Consider the following 20,566-nt stretch of genomic DNA (forward strand, 5'->3'; position numbering starts at 1 on the left):
TTTAATTGAAACTAATAAAAGTTTCTGACATGATTACAACATCATGTGACCCCTTTAAAGTAGAAGCGCGTTTGCTTGTCCAGTCACTTATAGAGTCGGTGCGTGAGCAGAACGTTTAGACTTTTGGGATTCGAGCCCGATTCCTCACGTCAGTCGGCCAATCGGCTTTGCTGCTTCTCCTCTTCGCTTCTGATTGGTGGTTTACAGCTGTCAATCACATGCCAGTGATACTAAATGCTTCATTGTTAACAAACATGAATGTAAAATACAGGCTGTAAACTGCAGAAGGGTAGTTGACATATTTGTTTTTGTTTTTTCAACATTGTTTGTCAACATATGCATGTTTAAGGAAAAGTATTATATTTAAATATTATTTATAAATGAATTCACCAATTTTTATTTTTTTTTAATTAGGTTTTTTGAACGAAATCGCTAATATGAATAAGTGCTTAAACCCTGCGGTTTTTCCATAAAAAAAAAAGTTTGGTGTAACATTTGACTTTTTTTTTTTTTTTATTCATTTTTGTTGTCTTGTTTTTTTTTTGTGTGTGAAATATTACAATTGTAATATTTCATATTTTGTATTTCTTATTATTTTACAGTAATATTGATACATAACCACACAAATGTAAAAGCAAAATCAAAAAGAAGTATTAATGTAATTTCTTTTAGGTTATTCCAGTTTTTTTTTCTTTTAAATTTTTTCATAGGGCTGCATGATTAATCAAAATAGAATAAAATCGCAATATGGCTCCTTTAAAACACTCAAAATACACTCAAAAGTTTTTTTTCTTAAATACTTGATTTTTACTGTCAAATACTAGTTTTATTTATTTTGTATTTTTATTTATTATTATTATTATTATTATTTGGGTCATATTGCTAATCACAAACAAGCACTGCAAGTCTGGTGCTTTTTTTTTTTTTTTTTTTTTAATAGCATTTTAAATCACAATTTTTATAAAAATCGTGATTAGATATATTTTATTTCCCCAAATCATGCAGCCCTGCCTTTGAACCTTCACTAGTGCATCAACAGTCCTGCGGTGAGACACATCTGTGGAAGTTCTGCTTTTCCATGTAGTCGCTCGATTTATATTCATAAAACTGCATGTGCAATAATTTATTTAAACTGGGGAAACACTTTGAGTACGTCCCACTGCAGGACACTGATGTCAACTACCCAAACACAAGCTGTACGCTGCATGTGAACTTAAGTTATACTCTGCAGAAAAGGTTTTGTATGTTTTGGTAAGCCGACCCAAAACGCTGCTGTGCTTCATGCTGACGTCTCCATGCTCTAGTCCACACACTCTTGTGTTCTTGAACAAACCCATCTCTTCTCCTCCCGAAGCAGCAAGTGTCAGGTCTGTCGAAGAAGAAGCTGGATCGTCTGTGGTCGAAACCCTGGACTCCGCTCCAGAAGATCTGGGCAAAAGTTGCGGCACCAAACCCAGAGATGAAGCCTCTCCGCTGGGTGACGGAGAACCAGAGCGCCTTCCTTCAGACGTGAAGGAGCTTCAGTCACCCGAGACCATCACTGCGATCAACTCCACAGTCCCTGATCCACCACTGAGCCTGAGTGAGAGCACCAGAACTCACGAACAAACCCCAGTACACCAGCCTGACGCGTCACCCAGCCTTACACATCCACAACTTCTGAACCATAATGCCAATAACATCAGGTGTATGAATGATGATGATTCTGCACCAGTAGATGCAACTGACCCTTTAAACGCTACTAACGCTCACACTGACCCGAGAGCAAGCAGCGAATGCGATGAGAATAAAGACACGTGTGTGGGCGACCCGCTTCAGTCGAGTAACGAGTCGTCGGGGAACGGTGTCGAGACTCATGATGATGTAGATGGGACACCACAAGCCCCGCCCACTCCTCCTGTAGGCCCCGCCCCCCGGAAACCTGAAAATAAGAAACATTTCTTCCAAAGAAACAAAAAAAGCAGTAATGAAGGTAATCTATTTATGTGTGTAATAAAGGTTGTGTGTTTCAGCACTACTGCTTGAAGATGAAGTGTCCAATGTGTTTTTAAAACATTTGGTGTGCAAACACTGTAAATATTTACTTTATGAATAAAATATTTACAGTTACCGTACTATTTATAATGTTTAGTGCTGGGCAACGATTAATCGCTTCCAAAATAAAAGTTTGTTTACATTAATATAAGTGTGTGTACTGTCTATAATTATTTTGTATATATAGAAGTACGCACGCATGTATAAATTTAAGAACAATGTGTTATTAAAATTTAATACATTTATTTATATAAAGAAATTGATATTAAATTTTATATTATTATTATTTTGTATATATAAAAATTTAAGAAATTATATATATATATATATATATATATATATATATATATATATATATATATATATATATATATATATATATATATATATATATATATATATATATATATATATATATATATATTTCTTAAATATATGCGTGTGTTTTTATATATACAAAATAATTAAACAGTACATGCACATATATTATGTAAACACACAATTTTATTTTGTATGCAATTAATCGTTGCCCAGCACTAATAATATTTTAACGTTTAACGTCAAGCTGCTGGGATATTTCTGGAAAATTCTGAATGCCGTTCACAATCCCAGATATTTTACTAATTATTTAAATGTCATGAAAACATTTTCAGGTCACATTTCAGCCCAAGATCAAAAGAAAATGGCTATTTTCAAAAATTTAAAATTGTATGCATATTTTAGTTATTTACAATCAGCATAAAGCACTACAAATAGCATACTGTATTGAAATATTTCAAAAATACGTTTAAATATTAATAAAATAATTTTTATAATGTATTATATATTTGTAGAATTTAGTAAAATTATTTTTGTTCACTTTTTAAATTCTCAATATTTGTATTTAACATATAATATATTTTATATATATATATATACACACACATACTGTATATATACACATATATATATATGTGTGTGTATATATACAGTATGTGTGTGTATATGTGTGTATATGTGTGTATATATATATATATATATATATATATATATAAAATATATTATATGTTAAATAAAAATATTGAGAATTTAAAAATAAAATAAAATAAAATAAAGATCCTCTCACCTAAATTTTCATTACATAATGTCACAATGGAAAAAATGAATCATTGTTTTAAAAACAGGCTTTTGATTTTCGGTTGAAACGTTGAAATGTTTTTGAATTGTCATTTAAAAAAAAGACAACCAATGACAATTCCTGAAACGAGTTTCATTAACGCTCGTTCTGGCTGAATGTGTGTGTTCTGCTTTATATAGTCAGATGTGTGTATCTGGCATTAGTGCTGTAGAGCCTCGAAGTGAATGTCAATCATTTCTTCAGCGTGTCTCTTTCTCTTTGACTCTGAAGTCGAGGGTAACACAGGCAATGGACGCTCTAAAAAGGCTTGTGTGTTGCAGTAAGGTAGGAGAACTGAGCAGGACTTCTGCTCGAACCCGCCGAGTCGACCTCTAACCAGACCTCTGTACTGACCCGTCCTCCAGCTGTCATTAACATCTGTCTCGTGGGGATCTGCCTCAGTCTCTGTTTTCTCAGGGCTCATCTTTCGCCCCTCAAATAAACTTTCTCTGGTTTGTCCCGGACAGAATCATTTGTTTGTCTTGTATAAATCAGTTTTTGTCTCATAACTGAATCCATTCCTTTGTGTTAACAAAGATCTCTTTATTGTTTTAAAGGGGCTGTATGTAGAATCCAGAAACCCTTGTTTTTAGTGCCACCGGTGGCCGTTCAGTGAACTGCAGCAGCACTTTAAATTATAGATATATTATATATAAAATGTAATGTTCCTGAAAGAGTCTCTTCTGCTCAACAAGGCTGTGTTTATTTGATCAAAAATACAGTAAAAACAGTGAAATATTATTTCAGTGTAAATCAGCTGTTCTCTATGTGAATATATAGTAAAGTGTAATTTATTCCTGTGATCAAAGCTGAATGTTCAGCATCATTACTCCAGTCTTCAGTGTCACATGATCCTTCAGAAATCACTCCAATATGATGATTTGATGCTCAACAAACATTTATGATTATCAATGTTGAAAACAGTATTTTTGTGGAAACCGTCATTTTGTTTTTCAGGATTCTTTGATAAATAGAAAGTCTAAAAGGAAAGATTCCAGTCTTTAAATGTCACCTATCATTATAAATGTCACTTTTGATCAATTTGATGCGTCTCTTAATTATCTCAGTGTATATTTATGTAATTGGTTAAATATAGCAGTGTTAAGAGTGTAAATCACAGCGATATTGTTTATTGACTAACAGTAAATGATTGACAGAGTGTGAAGATTTTGACTGTTCTGCTCAGTTTATCTGTGACCTTTAACCCGACGTGTTTTAGGGTTTCCATCGAGACTAAACTGGGGTTTAATCTGTGAAGTGGGAAGGATAAGCAGAGCAAATAGTTTAGAAATAAGTCCAGATGTGCAGAAGATCATCAAATAGTGTGTAGATGTAATATTGTCTTCAGGATAGGAGCTTAGACGTTGTTTTGCTGAATATCACACACACAACATGTATATGAAAACTGTTTTTGGAGTTTTACTAAAGCAAACTCGTTTATTTTTGGTTTCCATTTGTATTTCTGTATTAACCCCTTCAGTAAATGGACCATAATCACTCAATCCTTTTCTTAAGAGACCTTGGTGGTTTTAAAGTTTCTTTTGCTGATTCATTGTAATTTAATGCTGATTTTGTCTGCATTTAAACTTGTTTTTTATTTCCTCCACATTTCAGGAAGCTCCAGGAAAAGGAGAACAAGAGGGAGAAGGAAGAGTTGAGCCTGCTCCCGCCGTGATCCCGTTCTCCCGTCGGATCGGCTGGCTCCGGGAACAGCGCATGGCGTACTTAAGTGTTTTTTAAATGCTAAATCTTTAGATTTGACCAAACTATTTTAAATATTTGCTCACTGTAAGATGCATTTATGATACTTCCAAAAAACTTTGTTTACACACCAGATCATTTGAGGAGAGAGAGAAAATGAACCCAGTGTTTCTGAAACCTTTAAGATAAATTGCTGTTCACTAAATATTGCTCTGAATGTAACCTTTATATGTAATGAATATGTTTGGCATAAAGTATTAGTTCATTCTTATATCAATTCTAAAGTATTTCTGTAATAGGCTAATATATCTCTGCAGAAGTGATAAGATTATATTTTGCGCTTGCAGTGTGATTTTCATATTGATGTCAGGATGTATTTTTCATGTATAAGGAGAAAATATCTAAATTAAATAAAAATGTAAAATCGTTGTTTGAGGTTTTTTCATTGATTTGACACTCAAGCTCACATTTGATGTCATTTTAAATGCATTCAGATTTAAATTAAATGTCATTTAGCCCTTGATTACACGCTTTAAAAGCCCCGCCCCCAAAGACATGACAGCCAATTAAAACTCAGCAGTTAAGAACGCACAAAACGCTCTCAACTCTTCTCTTTCTGTTTACAGAATTACTACAGATAGAATTCACATTAGTTGACAAAAGTTTTATTATCGTATCCCAGAAACGTCATATCGCAGTGAAGCTCCGCCTACTTCCCCGCCCACTCACCAAACACGTTGGACGTGTTGTGATGAAGCACACCAAAACACAGATATTCGTCATGTAGATATCAATTTCAGTGATATGTCAGCACATGATGTGGTTACTTGCAAGAAACCAGCATTATCAGCTGATGTCCTATCACATGCTCAAGCTAAACTTAAAAGAAACCCATCAATAGTTCATTGTAGTGGCTTCATTACGCAATAAAAGCACGTAGACTGCGCATGCGCTGTCTTCAGACGGGCTCTGTGGATCAGATACCCGAATCCTCTTTGAGTTGCTTTTAAATATCTTATTAGAGACATGCATGCTTACATTGTATAATTAAATCTATGAACTCCAAGCATACAAAAAAATCTGCTTTAGCAATCTCTATCTGCCGGACTCGCACATCCGCCATGTTTGTAGTTTTTTAACACTTTTTATTCGTGTTTGTAGTTCTAATCGAATCTTTTCTAACCGTTAGCAGCACCTCGTTTTCTAACCGGAAAAAATAGGCCATCTTTGGAATACTCAATTCAACATACTACGGTTTGGGACATTGATTATAATTTCCAATACTATTTAGGACGGATAGTATGGGAATTGGGACGCAGCATCTGATCTCTCCAGTAAATCATCATCGAATGCGATTGGTTTATTCTAACCAGCGGTGAGAAAAGTAACATGTGTCACATGACGGGAGCCGACTCTCTGCAGCGCTCTGGACAGTTTACACCGAGTTATGACGCAGGAAAACTTTACTAGATGTTGAACTGAACATCAGCAGTGAATGTGAGAACAACATGTCAGAAGTATTATAACTACCTAACAAGTTCCAAGCCGTTTCGTCCCGCCCGGATCTGAAGCATCGAGCTCTGCCTCTTCAACCCGCGCCGCGATGTTGAGGAGTCGACTCCAAAAGATTCGATTCCTCGTCATAGAGTCGGAATCGACTCCAGCACAGGAATCGACTAGCAGTTCTGTATTTTTTTTTAAAGACTTGAGGTGTGTTCGTGTTATTTTTTTACAGTCTATGGTTGGACATCGGACACTTTCTGCTTCCCATAGAGTTAAATTAATGCAATATTTGACAAATACACAGACTTTTCAGAGACATTTTCATTAAATGCTTTACTGCTTAATACAGCGTCTGTCTGTACAAGAATAAATGTTGAGAATTTTAGAAGAATTTTATTTTGATAAACATGACACAATATATCATGGCGACTACATGAGAAGAGCGTTATTAAAACAAAAACAGATTTGTCGATCAGAATATTCCATCCAGCACTGGAGTATGAAAGACGTTTTTATTATTCCTAGCCCTATTTTAATTAGTTTTTTTCAACTGCTTACTCACAAAATCCTAACTTGTCACAACATTTCTGAAACCTGACACTCAAACACCAGAAACACACACCAAATCTGCAAAACCACACAATTATTGGCCTTCAACTCGGTTTTTAATTTCATAAAACACTTTTTGCAAACCACAACACACAAAAATCTAACCGGAAGTATCTTGATTTCCTTTTTCAAACACAACCTATCAAAACACCACATAGGTAACATGATATATCCAAAATATAATATTATATGGCAAAGGTGTTTGCAACGTAAGACAAATGTTTGCTTTTGAGATGTTTGTGATATTTTGAATGCACTGCTTCATTTTGCAATGTGAGGTATTTTGCATTTTGTGTGTGCAATTCTTGTATTTGTTTGTGTGTAAAGTTTTGAAAAAAAAGAGGCAAAGTTTTGAAAATGTGTGTAAGCAGTTGAAAAAAAAAACTGTAAAGTAAAGTCGAGACGTAAACATTAGGAGTTGGGAATCGGAGTCGACTCGAATCAGAGTCGACTCCACAGAACCCTGATTCGAACAGCTCCTCGTCTATGAGCGGCTGAGCGCGCGGACGACAGCTGTCATTACACTGGTTCCTCAGGACTCGACATCATGTCTCAGGGCTGGTCCGGGAACGACCACAAGAGCTACTCGAACCCGCCGACGGGCGCCTTGAAACGGGCGAGAAACGAGTCTGGGAACAAGGTCTCGGTGGTTCTGGGCGCGCAGTGGGGAGATGAAGGCAAAGGCAAAGTGGTGGATCTACTGGCCACCGAGTCCGACATCGTGTGCAGGTGTCAGGTAATACTAGAAAAACTAAATCATAAATCACACGCAACTTTATCGGTAACTTTTTGTATGAAATATATAACGATTATGAATGTAACTATACATAAAATTGGTTTTACTAAATTGATTACATATAATCAATATGGTTTTTAATAATATTTTAAGTCGTTATTAACAATAACAAATTTAATTGGTACCACTACATATAACGATGCTAAAAATACTTTAATATGTAGCCTAATAAACTAATTCATATAGTTATCAGGAATATTATGAATTCATGTAGAATATAATTATAGCAAACTGTCTTGCTTTTTAGTTAAATTCAATATTCTAACTTAATATATGCTAAATATGTCATATCTCAAGTTTATATAAATAGCCCACAACTGAACTGAGCATGTATATAAATAAGAAATATGTTTATTGGACAGAAATACATTTTATATATATATATATATATATATATATATATATATATATATATATATATATATATATATATATATATATATATATATATAACAACATCACTTTTAGCCATATTGTATTAAAGGGACTTTTTACCATAGGATTTTTACAGTTAAAAATACAAAATAAAAAATTCTAAACTTGGTTAAGGTATTTATCTGACAAAATTATATATATATATATATTGTCCAATAGACATATTTCTTGTACATTTCTATACATGCTCAGGTCAGTTGTATTTTCATAAACATGAGATGTGATGCATATATCTGGTTTGTGTTTGTGTCTTTACTTTGATAATGTTAAGACTTTATGTTTTGACAGTGTTTTGACTTTAGTTTGGATCATGCATTTGAGTTCATGGATGTTTCTGCATATTCAGAGAGAATTCTGACAAACTGTTGACAAACCCTAATCATCTAAATCTGATCTGAACATGAGTGGAAGTGTCATTTTTAATCATATTACATTGCATTATATAGTATGAAGTATTCTGCACAATCCGTGGCTGTTCAGGCCAGTCTTTCTTTCATGCCGCTGTGAGTCTGTAGTCACTGAATGTCAGTCCCAGAATTCCTCTCTGGTCACATTCCCGGCGTTCCTGGACATGTGAGAAGGGCACGACTCCGGATAGAGGATCAGACCCGAGGCGTGTGCTCTGCATTGGACTCGGTGTGTCTGAGTAAAGGCCAAGCCGGCCGTCTGGAAGCTCTGGAGTCGCATTTCCAGGTCTCGCGATTGTAAATTTGGAGCTAGAACCTTTAAGTTGTTGATGAGGTTAAGTTTCTGTTTACTGCGACAGATAATAATGCAGTGCATGACAAACTGCCAACACTATGTTCTCTGTCACACAAAGACATTATGATGAAGACAAGAGAGAAGAAACCAAATGTTCAGTTGTAGTCGATGTATGCGGTTTGTTTTTCTGAATATAGTCCAATAAAACCTGTTGATTGCCTTTTTACCAAATCATTTTATCAGATAAATACCTCAAGTTTACACTTTTTTATTTTTTATTTTTAACTGTAAAAATCCTACGGTAAAAAGTCCCTTTAATACAATATGGCAATATTATACAATAAAACTGATATTGTTTTTAATGACGATACAAGTTCGATTAAGCCATCGAAATATGAGAAAATATTTCATATTTTTTCAAATATTGTAAATATGAGTGAAGACAAAAACTCTAAACTTGGTAAAGGTATTTATCTGACAAAATTTATTGGACTATATGCAGAAAAACAAAAAGTATACATCGACTACAACTTAACATTTGGTCGCTTCTCTCTTATTTTCATCATAATTTCTTATTATGACAGACAAAATGATGTTGGCAATTTGGCATTATTATCACAAATAAAACTATTGACAACTACGCAATATGCTGACAAAATCCTTATGAAATTTATAATATTTGAATATTCTGTAGGGTAAATATGTCAGTTTTCCTATAGGTTGGACATCACTTTTGCCACTACTGTATATACAGGGAAAAGCTATAATAGCCTATAAATGCGAATAAAAATGATAAATTAGCATGAAAGCCGCGCGCGAACACTAAACTGAGCTCTCTTTCACGTCTTCTTGCACGCGAGCGGACAAATTCACTCAATATTATATAAAAAATTACGAGTATCCTAATAAAAATAGTCGATTATGTCTTAAGTGAACGTAAACAGTTGAGAAAGTAAACGTGTGTATCAGTGTATTAGATCAGTGCATTCGCTCTTAAAGGGACAGCAGCCTAATAATCCTGCAGCTGTCTGCGATTAACGTTAATCAAACGACAGAGACAATCACTCACCAAAAATAACTTTTTTTAAAATTTAATAAGGATTAATTAATAAGGATGTTTACTTTATACAGTGAAGACTATGCCGTGTTATTTTACATTTGCTTACTTTATTAAATTTCTGTACCCGAAGACTACTATTAGACCTGAAAAACACTTTATTTAATAAAATAAATAAATTGTATTTATTTTTGTAAATAAATGTATTTAATTTGTATTTTTGTTATATTGTAGGCCTATTTATTTGTGCTTTTGCTTGCAATTGGATTATTTGTACTTATTTTATTACTGACTGTTTACTCGTCTTTAATAATGTTACCGCAGTTAGGCTAGTATTATACCGTAGTTAGGCTAGTATTATACCGTAGTTAGGCTAGTATTATACCGTAGTTAGGCTAGTATTATACCGCAGTTAGGCTAGTATTTGTCACGGCTGAATGAACGAGAGACGAGGATTCAAATGCAGAGGAGATTTATTCCACACAAACAGATAGGATTCCACACAAACAGATAGGATACAAACTCAAGACACAACTAGCCAGCGGGAAGGAACATCAGGAACAGGTAACTCAGACAACGAACCAGCACAGGACTACAAACACAAGGAAGCTAAATAGGGGAACAAACAAAGGAGGGTAATGAGACTAACAGGTGGGATAAATTAACCAATAATCAAATAACAAGCTGGGAGGGGCTAGACAATAGACACGAGCACATGGCCCAACATAACAAACACCCATGTGCAGCACAAGACAGGACAGGCATGTGACAGTATTATACCGCAGTTAGGCTAGTATTATACCGTAGTTAGGCTAGTATTATACCGCAGTTAGGCTAGTATTATACCGTAGTTAGGCTAGTATTATACCGTAGTTAGGCTAGTATTATACCGTAGTTAGGCTAGTATTATACCGCAGTTAGGCTAGTATTATACCGTAGTTAGGCTAGTATTATACCGCAGTTAGGCTAGTATTATAGCGTAGTTAGGCTAGTATTATACCGCAGTTAGGCTAGTATTATACCGTAGTTAGGCTAGTATTATACCGCAGTTAGGCTAGTATTATACCGTAGTTAGGCTAGTATTATACCGTAGTTAGGCTAGTATTATACCGCAGTTAGGCTAGTATTATACCGTAGTTAGGCTAGTATTATACCGCAGTTAGGCTAGTATTATAGCGTAGTTAGGCTAGTATTATACCGCAGTTAGGCTAGTATTATACCGTAGTTAGGCTAGTATTATACCGCAGTTAGGCTAGTATTATACCGTAGTTAGGCTAGTATTATACCGCAGTTAGGCTAGTATTATACCGTAGTTAGGCTAGTATTATACCGCAGTTAGGCTAGTATTATACCATAGTTAGGCTAGTATTATACCGCAGTTAGGCTAGTATTATACCGTAGTTAGGCTAGTATTATACCGTAGTTAGGCTAGTATTATACCGCAGTTAGGCTAGTATTATACCGTAGTTAGGCTAGTATTATACCGCAGTTAGGCTAGTATTATACCGTAGTTAGGCTAGTATTATACCGTAGTTAGGCTAGTATTATACCGCAGTTAGGCTAGTATTATACCGTAGTTAGGCTAGTATTATACCGCAGTTAGGCTAGTAGTTTTAGCTGTTGTATCGACATTGGAATCGAGAATTGTGAATGTTTTTTTCGTGCACCTTTTATATATTTCTCTCAGCGTGTGTAAAAGCTAAATAACTTTGCTCACTTCTTTCGCTCTGTGTGATGATGCTGGTGTTCAGTTTATGTGTTAAAGATCACAGCAGACTTTAATCCCAGTGCGGTTTCCCTGTTTTCCTGTTGCTCCGCAGGGAGGGAATAACGCTGGTCACACGGTGGTCGTGGATGAGAAAGAATATGATTTCCATCTTCTCCCCAGTGGAATAATCAGCACCAAATGCATATCATTCATCGGTGAGAACGAGGATATCGTGTTGCTCTTGACACATGCGTGACCCTGAAACCAGTCACGAGTCGCACGGGTTTATTTGTGGCAATAGCCAACAGTACATTGTATGAGTCAAAATTATAGATTTTTCTTTTATGCCAAAAATCATGAGGATATTCAGTAAAGATCATGTTCCATGAAGATATTTAGTAAATTTCCTACCGTAAATATATAAAACATGTATTTCTGTGAGTGAATGCAGCACAATCGAGAACATAAATGAACAACTTTATAGGAGATTTTCTCAATGTTTCGATTTTTTTGCTCCCTCTGATTCCAGATTTACAATAGTTGTGTCTCAGACAATTGTCCTATCCTAACAAACCATTATGTCAATGGACAGATTATTTATTCAGCTTTATATGATGTATAAATCTCAATTTAAAAGAGTTGACCCGTGTGTCTGGTTTAGTGGTCCAGAGTCTCATATAAGATGGAATCTGATATTTTCTGAGATGATGAAGTGTAAGCTGTGTGGTTTCTGTAAAGCTGACGCGTGTGTGTTCATGCGCAGGGAATGGCGTGGTCATTCATCTTCCGGGATTATTCGAAGAGATCGACAAGAATGAGAAGAAAGGTAAAGAAAAGAGAGACACAGATTATTGCAGAAGTGAAAGTTATAGACGTTTTATACTTTAAAGAAAATATACTGAACTAAACATTTTTTGTCATAGCAATTAATCGCATCTAACATAAATGTTTGTAAATATATTTGTGCTTGTTTGTGTGTGTGTGTGTGTGTGTGTGTGTGTGTGTGTGTGTGTGTGTGTGTGTGTGTGTGTGTGTGTGTACAATAGTGAACGTTTGAAGTGGATCAAAACCTTTCATCAAAGTTATACATGAATTTTGAACAATCGCCGTTCTTGATCTTTTTTGATCCACTTCAAATGTTGACTACTGTAGATAGATACACACACATATATAGTACTTTATGTTAGACGCGATTAATTGCGATTAATCGTTTTGATAATACTAAATTTTTTATTTGATATGAAATAGACTCTAAAATTGCTAAAAAATCAAAGCTATTTGTCTGACCAAGTTATGTTCCAAATTTGAAGTCGATATCACAAAAAAGATTTTAAAGTACCGTTTCCATGGAAACGCAATGTCCGATTTCAAAGCTGTTTTAACAGGGTGAATTTTGAGTGTTTAAGCTTTCGATTTACCTAATTTATTATGATTGCTAAAAAATGTGATCGGGGAAAAATGGCAATAAAAAAGTATTTAAGTGTTTAAAATGTTTAAGCACTGCTTAAACATGCTAGCAACATGCTAATTCACGCTAGCAATCTGCTAAGACATGCAAGCAAAATGTTAAATCATACTAGCAATGTGTAAAAACATGTTAGCAGCATGCTAATTCATGCTAGCAAAATGTTAAATCATGCTAGCAATGCTAAACATGCTAACAGCGTGCTAATTCATGCTAGTAATATGTTAATTAATCCTAGAAACATGTTAAATCACACTTGCAATGTGCTAAAACATGTTAGCAGCATGCTAATTCATGATATCAATGTGCTAATTCATGCAAGCAGCAGGTTAATTAATGCTAACAAAATGCTAAAACATGCCAGCAACATGTTTAATCATGCTAATTCATTCTAGCAATGTACTAAACTAAAAAAATTGCTAAAATTGCTAGAAAATCAAAACCATTTGTCTAACCAAGTTATGTTCCAAATTTGAAGTCGACCAAAAGAGAAAAGTAATAAATTTTTAAAGTAATAAATTTTAAAAGTAATTTTAAAGAAATATTATTTAAACACAATATTACATTTTAAAGCGGTTTTCATAGGGTGAATTTTGACTGTTATTATGATTGTTATTATGTTGTTATTAAAAATATGATCCGGAAAAAAATGGCAAAAAGTGCTCCATAATGCTAGCAATGTGCTAATTCATGTTAGCAACATGCTAATTCATGCTACTAATATGCTAAGACATGCTAGCAGTATGCTAATTCGTGTTAGCAACATGCTAATTCATGCTACTAATATGCTAAGACATGCTAGCAGTATGCTAACTCATGCTAGTAATGTGCTAATTCATGCTAGCAACATTATAAAAAATGCTAGCAAAGTTAAATCATACTAGCAATGTGTAAAAACATGCTAGTGATGTGTGCTAATTCATGATAGTAATGTAGACAGTTAACAAGCTAACAGACCAGACTTACACAAAGCCTGTTTACTAGATCAGTTCCATTCATTATCCATGGCTTTATTCTATTCACACACAGTAATAATTTGTTTTTTTCTTACATGATAAGGGCTGAAAGGGTGGGAAAAAAGACTGGTCATCTCAGATCGGGCTCACATTGGTAATATCATTTATAACTATAAATAATAGTGTTTTTTTTTTTAGATATATTGAATACTGTGATGGTGGAAAATACATATAATGGAAAAGGTTCTTCTGATTCCATGTATTTCTGTCAGTATTTGACTTTCATCAGGCCGTGGACGGACTTCAGGAGGTTCAGAGACAAGCTCAGGAAGGAAAAAAGTAAGTTGTGCTGGTTTGGTGATGGTTTGGTGCTGAACTCGCTGGTGGGCCAACAACCATTCTGTTCAAGGCACTTTCCATAAATAGACTTTTTTGTAGTGATGTAAAGTAAACTATTATCCATCATAAAATTGACCTAGTATCAAAAGTAGGTCATTTTAGATCAATAAAATGTCCGAATCCTCCCTTTAAATGGTGAATTTGGCCCGTCTCACCTCAGCTTCTTGATCAAACATATGCTTTAATAAGTTCATGTACATATTATTATTATGTTGGCTAGGCTGGAAAATCAAAACAACGTTAAATCCCATAGACTTTCATCGAAGGGTTCAAAACATTTATACAATAACGCTTCATCCACCAAGTATCTATCACTAGCATGAATTAGCATGTTGTTAGCATATTTTATCATGTTGCTAGCATGTTTTAACATGTTGTTAGCATGATTAAGCATTTTGCTTGCATTTTTAACATTGCTTGCATGAATTAGCATGCTGCTAGCATGTTTTAGTACATAGATAGCATGACTTAACATTTTGCTAAGATGTTTTAACATGCTAGCATGAATTAGAACATTACTAACATGTTTTATCACATTGCTAGCATTATTTAGCATGCCAATTAGCATGTTAATTAATGCTAGCTATGTACTAAAACAAGCTAACAGCATGCTAATTAATGTTTACAATGTGTTGAACGTACTAGCAACATGCTACAAATATGCTAACAAATGTACAATTATGTTAGACACATGCTAACGACATGATAAAACATGCTAGGGAAGTTTATAAAACTTTCAAGTCTATGCAAAGCCAACATAAAATGCTACAAATATGCTAATAAATGTAAAATAAAACATACTAAGACATGCTAACGACATGATAAAACTTAATTTAAACTAACTTAATTTCTTTAGTTATTGTTAATTTTTTGAAGAAAACGAAATCGCACAAATTCACAGCGTATTCAGTGCTGTAGTTTGGTAACAGTGTTGCAAATATTGCAAATGTATTGAATTAATAATAGTAATGATAATACATTGTATTTATAGTGTAGCTTTCTTATACATTGTGCAACAAACATCAATAAATAAATGCAAAAAAACTCATAATATTTGGTTTGAGGATGATGATCATCATTCTGACCTCATAGTTTTTAATAGTTGTTGTTGTTTTATAGTGTTTCTGCTGTTTGTAACCGAGTTTATGTTTGTTCACAGCATAGGAACGACTAAGAAAGGCATCGGACCCACGTACGCCTGTAAAGCCTCTCGCACCGGGCTCCGCATCTGTGACCTGATGGCAGACTTCAGCGAGTTCTCCACGAGGTAGATGATCTTCCTAATGCAGGTGATATCAGTGATCAGCGATCCTCTGAACTGCTCTGTTCTCCTGAAGGGTGAAGAACCTCGTGCTGCAGTACCAGTCCATGTATCCCACCCTTAAAGTGGACGTGGAGAGCGAGCTGAAGAAGCTAAAGGTCAGTTAAACCGGAGACGCTCGCGGTGTGTGTTACGCCGGCGTCTCTGATCCACTCTCTCTCTTGCAGGATTACGGCGAGCGGATCCGACCTCTGGTCAGAGACGGGGTCTATTTCATGTATGATGCCATTCACGGACCCCCGAAGAAAATCCTGGTGGAGGGGGCGAACGCTGCTCTCCTTGACATTGACTTTGGTAAGAACATGCGCCGCTTTGTGTTTGGGACTTGGTGTCAGACTTAAAGATGACCTATTACCCCTATTTACAGAGTCTTGATTGTTTTCAGGCTCTACTAGAACAGGTTTTCCTGCTTGAATGTTGATTATTTTCCTCATATTCTCCATTGTTGCGGCTCCTCTCTTCCCAGTCTGTCAGTAACGCTCTGTTTACTTCCTGTCTCTATGAAGCCCCTCCTTCTGAAAAGCACACTGTGCTCTGATTGGTCGGCTGGATCAGTGTGTTGTGATTGGTCGAGCGCTTTGAGTGTGTTTGAGAAATGCCCCGCCCCTTTCCATAACCGCCACTTTAACCCACTACTAACCAGGGGTTGAACGACTTAAGGTCGACAATTATGTGTTTTAAGTCGAGTCGCTCATGACGTCATTAATGAGTCAACAAATAACAAATAAGCCTGAACTTCGAGCTGAGACTGAACGCGGGTCGCCTTGTGACACAGCTCTGCCCATACGTTACAGCTTATTTTATCAGTTCTTTTGTCTTTGGGTCGTTATATTTCTTACAGATTTGAAGTCGTTCTAAATCAGATACAGATAAAGTAGCACAGTAAAGATTACATTTATATGATTGCGTTAGTGTGAGAGCGAGCAATTGCATGTGAACAGCGTCTCTAATTATATTAAAGCTGTGGGTTTTAGTTACTGAAAAATATATGATATAACTTTTCAGTTTCTAAGCTATTTTATTGATTAGTCTCAGAACAGTGTTGACAATACATTTTTGCGCTACTGTTTCTGTGTGCGCGCGATCTGCGTGTGATGTGCGTTACAATGTGTGTGCGTTTAGGACGGCGATTCGATAAGCTGTGTGAAACGTGCATTTTCATGATATATTTTGAGCATCCAGATGGTATAATCAGAAGTGGACTTCAAAGATTTCTTATCCTGTTACGCCCTCTATAGGCCATGATCAGCGACTAGTCGCCGTCAAGCTTAATGCTGCGTTCACACCAAACGCGAATATGCGTCTGGCGCGAGTGATTTCAATGTTAAGTCAATGAATGGTAAGACGCGTTTACGCGCGTCTGGAGGTCTTGCGGCGCGAATGAGGCGTTTAGCGCGGCGCGGTAGACGCGAATTCGCCTCTGACGCGAATTGAGCGTCTGGCGCGTTAAGCGTCAATTCGCGCCGCGTTAACCAATCAGGAGCCTGCTTGCTGCTGTCACGTGGTGAACTGACAGTTTATAATGTTATTTTATGTTTGGCCTCAATAAATTATTAAGTAATATGACTAAAATGCACAACAAAGCAAATCTTTCACATAAAAACTCGATTTCTATATATGATAGATACTCATTTTGTATTGAATGCTATTTATTCCATTCCATATCTATTCCATATTTATTCCATTTAGTGTTCAGAAACACTGACACTGATATAGAGAAGAACTGGAGCTTCTTCATGATCGAACTGCAACATTACACACTAAAGAGAGATGAACATGGAGAAAAAAGCAAAATTGGTCCTCTTTAAACGATTGTTTGCCTTCCTTCCAGGAACGTACCCATTCGTGACATCGTCCAACTGCACCGTGGGAGGCGTGTGCACCGGCCTCGGCATTCCTCCTGCAAACATCGGAGATGTGTATGGAGTATCAAAGGCCTACACCACTAGAGTCGGGATAGGAGCCTTTCCCACAGAACAACTCAATGTAAGAGTCGGACTGAAACTGGAAACTTGTTATTATAGTTAACAAATGTGGGGCGGGGCTTGATTTTGTCCGTGGGGGATAGCAACGTGAGCTTTGAGCTTCGGGCTCACGATATGTCAAAATGCCCGGCTTGATGAGTATTCGCTTAAACAACATTGGTTATGTCTTCAGTAAACATAAACAATTGGGAGATAAGTTGCGTGTGTATCAGTATATTGGATCCGTGCATTCGGTCTTAAAGTGACAGCAGCCTAATAAACCTGCCGCCGTCTGTGTCATTAAAGGGATACTTCACTGATTAGCATTAAGCTTTGTATCAGTAGAAACCCGGTAGTATTCTCGAGTGACCGTGCTTCCCTCCCTCATGTCCCCCTGAGACGAGAGATTTCTGTGTTGTGTGTCTGGAAAAAACCCTTAGATGACTCAAAAATTGTCATTTAGCTCATCAGAGGCTCTTCTGTCCAGAGGCGAGAGACTCCAGCCAGTAGGAGGAGCTCGTCCCGCATGTCTTCAACCCGCCCATAGGGGGATCTCACGATTAAACGCCGTCTTTTCAGTTTCGAGTCACTAGTAGTCTAGCTGTATAATTTCTCCCGACACTGCCCTCTGTAACCGGGAGGCGTGGCCTCGTAGGGCAACGAAGCAAGTGCATTCTGGGAGTTGTAGTCTTTCATCCACATGAGCCAAAAATACATTTTCTGGCTTTTTTCAGTCTAGACGGCACCAACTTCTAAAATAATTTCACATTTCTACCACATAAATGACCCAATTTAAATACACATTCATCTTTCCGGCGGTGAAATATCCCTTTAATGATAATCAAACAACAAAAGACAAAGAGAAAATCACTCACTGCTGTTTATTTGATTAATCTATATTTAATTTATACAGTGAAGACTATGCAGTGTTGTTTTACATTTGATTACTTTCTAGGGGTGTAACGATACCTTCATATCACGATACTGAACTCACGATACAATATTATTGCGAGACATATGGTAAAATATTAACAAAACATTTACTGTTGATTAAAATGCTAAATTTAGTATTACACTGTGTGTGTGAATGAATATTCTTGGACTTGGTGCTGAAACCCAAAGCACAGGACAATAGAGACGCCAGAATAACAATATTCATGATTCTGAAGCTGGAAACACAGAATTATTTTACACGAATATGCATGAACTCTTTCACTGACTAGATATATTTATAATAATATAGGCCACTTTTTACTGGTAACATCAGACATTTGGCATTATCATTCCCCCATTGCATTATTATACATTATATTCAACATTATATATAGTAGTTTAATGTAGTACTGACACTAAAACTCTGGAAAAACACACAGTACTTTTTATTTTGGTTGAACGATACACTATATATTTATTGTCCCAATCCACGATACACATTGTTGCATTTTTGTACTGGGATATATTGTGACATGATATATTGTTACACCCCTATTAGTTTCTGTTGGTAAAGACTGTTGTTTTTATTTTCATCATTAATTTCACAGGAATGCTATATTAGCTGTTGCTAATCACCTCTAAGAGAGGGAATGGAATATAAATAAATAGTGTGTATGCGTGTGACGTCACCGTCGATCACTGAGTGGCAGAAACACTGAGTGGCAGAAACACTGAGTGGCAGAAACACTGAGTGGCAGCATTGGTTTTCAGCGTGAATGCCGCGTAAAACACACAAAACGCATCGAAAACAGGAAAGTGCTTTGAGATTGACTGTATAAATTTGACAAGAAATCTGAGGTGTATTTTCACAGACTCCCGAAAGCTACAGAACAGAGAAGCAAATGGACGTTGCTTCATTTGCAGATCGTCAGGCAGAGAAAGCTGGATTTGCAGTTATTATTTTGTGTCAATATGCTGAATTTAGGGGTAGAATCATACCATATATAATGTATTGTTATATATTGTATTGATAACTCATCAATTAAATATTTACCATCGTATTTTCTGCATAATTAGATGTTTTTAAATAAACACTGACATAAAACTACACAAGTTTTAGGGCTGGATGATATGATGATTTATATAAAATTGATATGAGTGATCACATGGATTTAGATCTATATTGTATTCATATAAAGCAGTCACATGCAAATTTGCTTTATGTATTTCCCCGGCGTTGAAATCAGGCTCATATAAATGTCAGAAACATGATTACTGACTGCATGTCGATATCCACGATCACTGGATCTGTGGTAAGTTCACTATATCGAGTCAAACCTTTAGTTTAAACTGATAATCGTTTGTTTTACTCGTGTTTTCACAGTTTCTCTTGTTAAATCCAGTCACTCAGTCGACGTCACTGCATTCCCTCTATTAAGAGTTGATAATTAATGATCATTTTTATAGGTCTACTTAAAATACACTGATCTGTATAATGATGTTCTCTATATATATCAGTGGTGAGAATATTATTATTATTCCGGTATCGGTGATGATATCAGCCAATAATGCTTCCAGAATCAGATTGGAGATAATAAAATAATGTTTCCTTAAGTCATAAACACTGTGATCATATGGACCTGTGGACTAAAGCCTCAATAGAGTCAAACACACTCAGGCTTTGTGTGTCTTTCAAGTCCAGAGGTCAGATTTCCCAACGCTGCGAGAACATGTTCATAACCGTAACGAGTCTCTCTCTCTGCAATAATTATGAATGTTTTAAATGTCTCTTCTGCTCACCAAGACTGCGTTTATTTGATCAAAAAT

The 20,566-nt window shown here is 35.8% G+C and overlaps 2 protein-coding genes across 19 annotated transcripts in view; both read left to right on the forward strand.

The window, feature by feature from the left end:
* LOC308679844 (inverted formin-2) overlaps positions 1-5,321 on the forward strand; it is a 42,745-nt gene extending 37,424 nt beyond the window's left edge. For 3 of the 17 annotated variants that reach the window (XR_014028859.1, XM_081347642.1, XM_081347641.1), the window contains exons 21-23: positions 1,358-1,972; positions 3,422-3,475; positions 4,805-5,320. Coding sequence is in view for 14 of the 17 variants with exons in the window: in XM_081347642.1 (XP_081203768.1) it covers positions 1,358-1,972; positions 3,422-3,474 (668 nt within the window). In the remaining 3 variants the exon portion in view is untranslated. Of the gene's footprint in view, positions 1-1,354; positions 2,179-3,394; positions 3,476-4,804 lie in introns of those variants that run through there. The other 14 variants (XR_014028860.1, XM_081347632.1, XM_081347644.1 and 11 more) reach the window with 9 other exon arrangements.
* Positions 5,322-7,498: 2,177 nt separating this feature from the next.
* adss1 (adenylosuccinate synthase 1) overlaps positions 7,499-20,566 on the forward strand; it is a 17,203-nt gene continuing 4,135 nt past the window's right edge. The window contains exons 1-9 of one of the 2 annotated variants that reach the window (XM_081394158.1): positions 7,499-7,739; positions 11,814-11,916; positions 12,465-12,527; positions 14,226-14,276; positions 14,395-14,461; positions 15,681-15,788; positions 15,859-15,940; positions 16,010-16,136; positions 17,674-17,828. In XM_081394158.1, coding sequence (XP_081250284.1) covers positions 7,551-7,739; positions 11,814-11,916; positions 12,465-12,527; positions 14,226-14,276; positions 14,395-14,461; positions 15,681-15,788; positions 15,859-15,940; positions 16,010-16,136; positions 17,674-17,828 — 945 coding nt within the window. In that variant the 5' untranslated portion in view covers positions 7,499-7,550. Of the gene's footprint in view, positions 7,740-8,653; positions 8,928-11,813; positions 11,917-12,464; positions 12,528-14,225; positions 14,277-14,394; positions 14,462-15,680; positions 15,789-15,858; positions 15,941-16,009; positions 16,137-17,673; positions 17,829-20,566 lie in introns of those variants that run through there. The other variant, XM_081394159.1, reaches the window with a different exon arrangement.

The sequence above is a fragment of the Scardinius erythrophthalmus genome (assembly GCF_964197995.2).
Source record: "Scardinius erythrophthalmus genome assembly, chromosome: 19".
Classification (NCBI taxonomy): Eukaryota; Metazoa; Chordata; class Actinopteri; order Cypriniformes; family Leuciscidae; genus Scardinius; species Scardinius erythrophthalmus.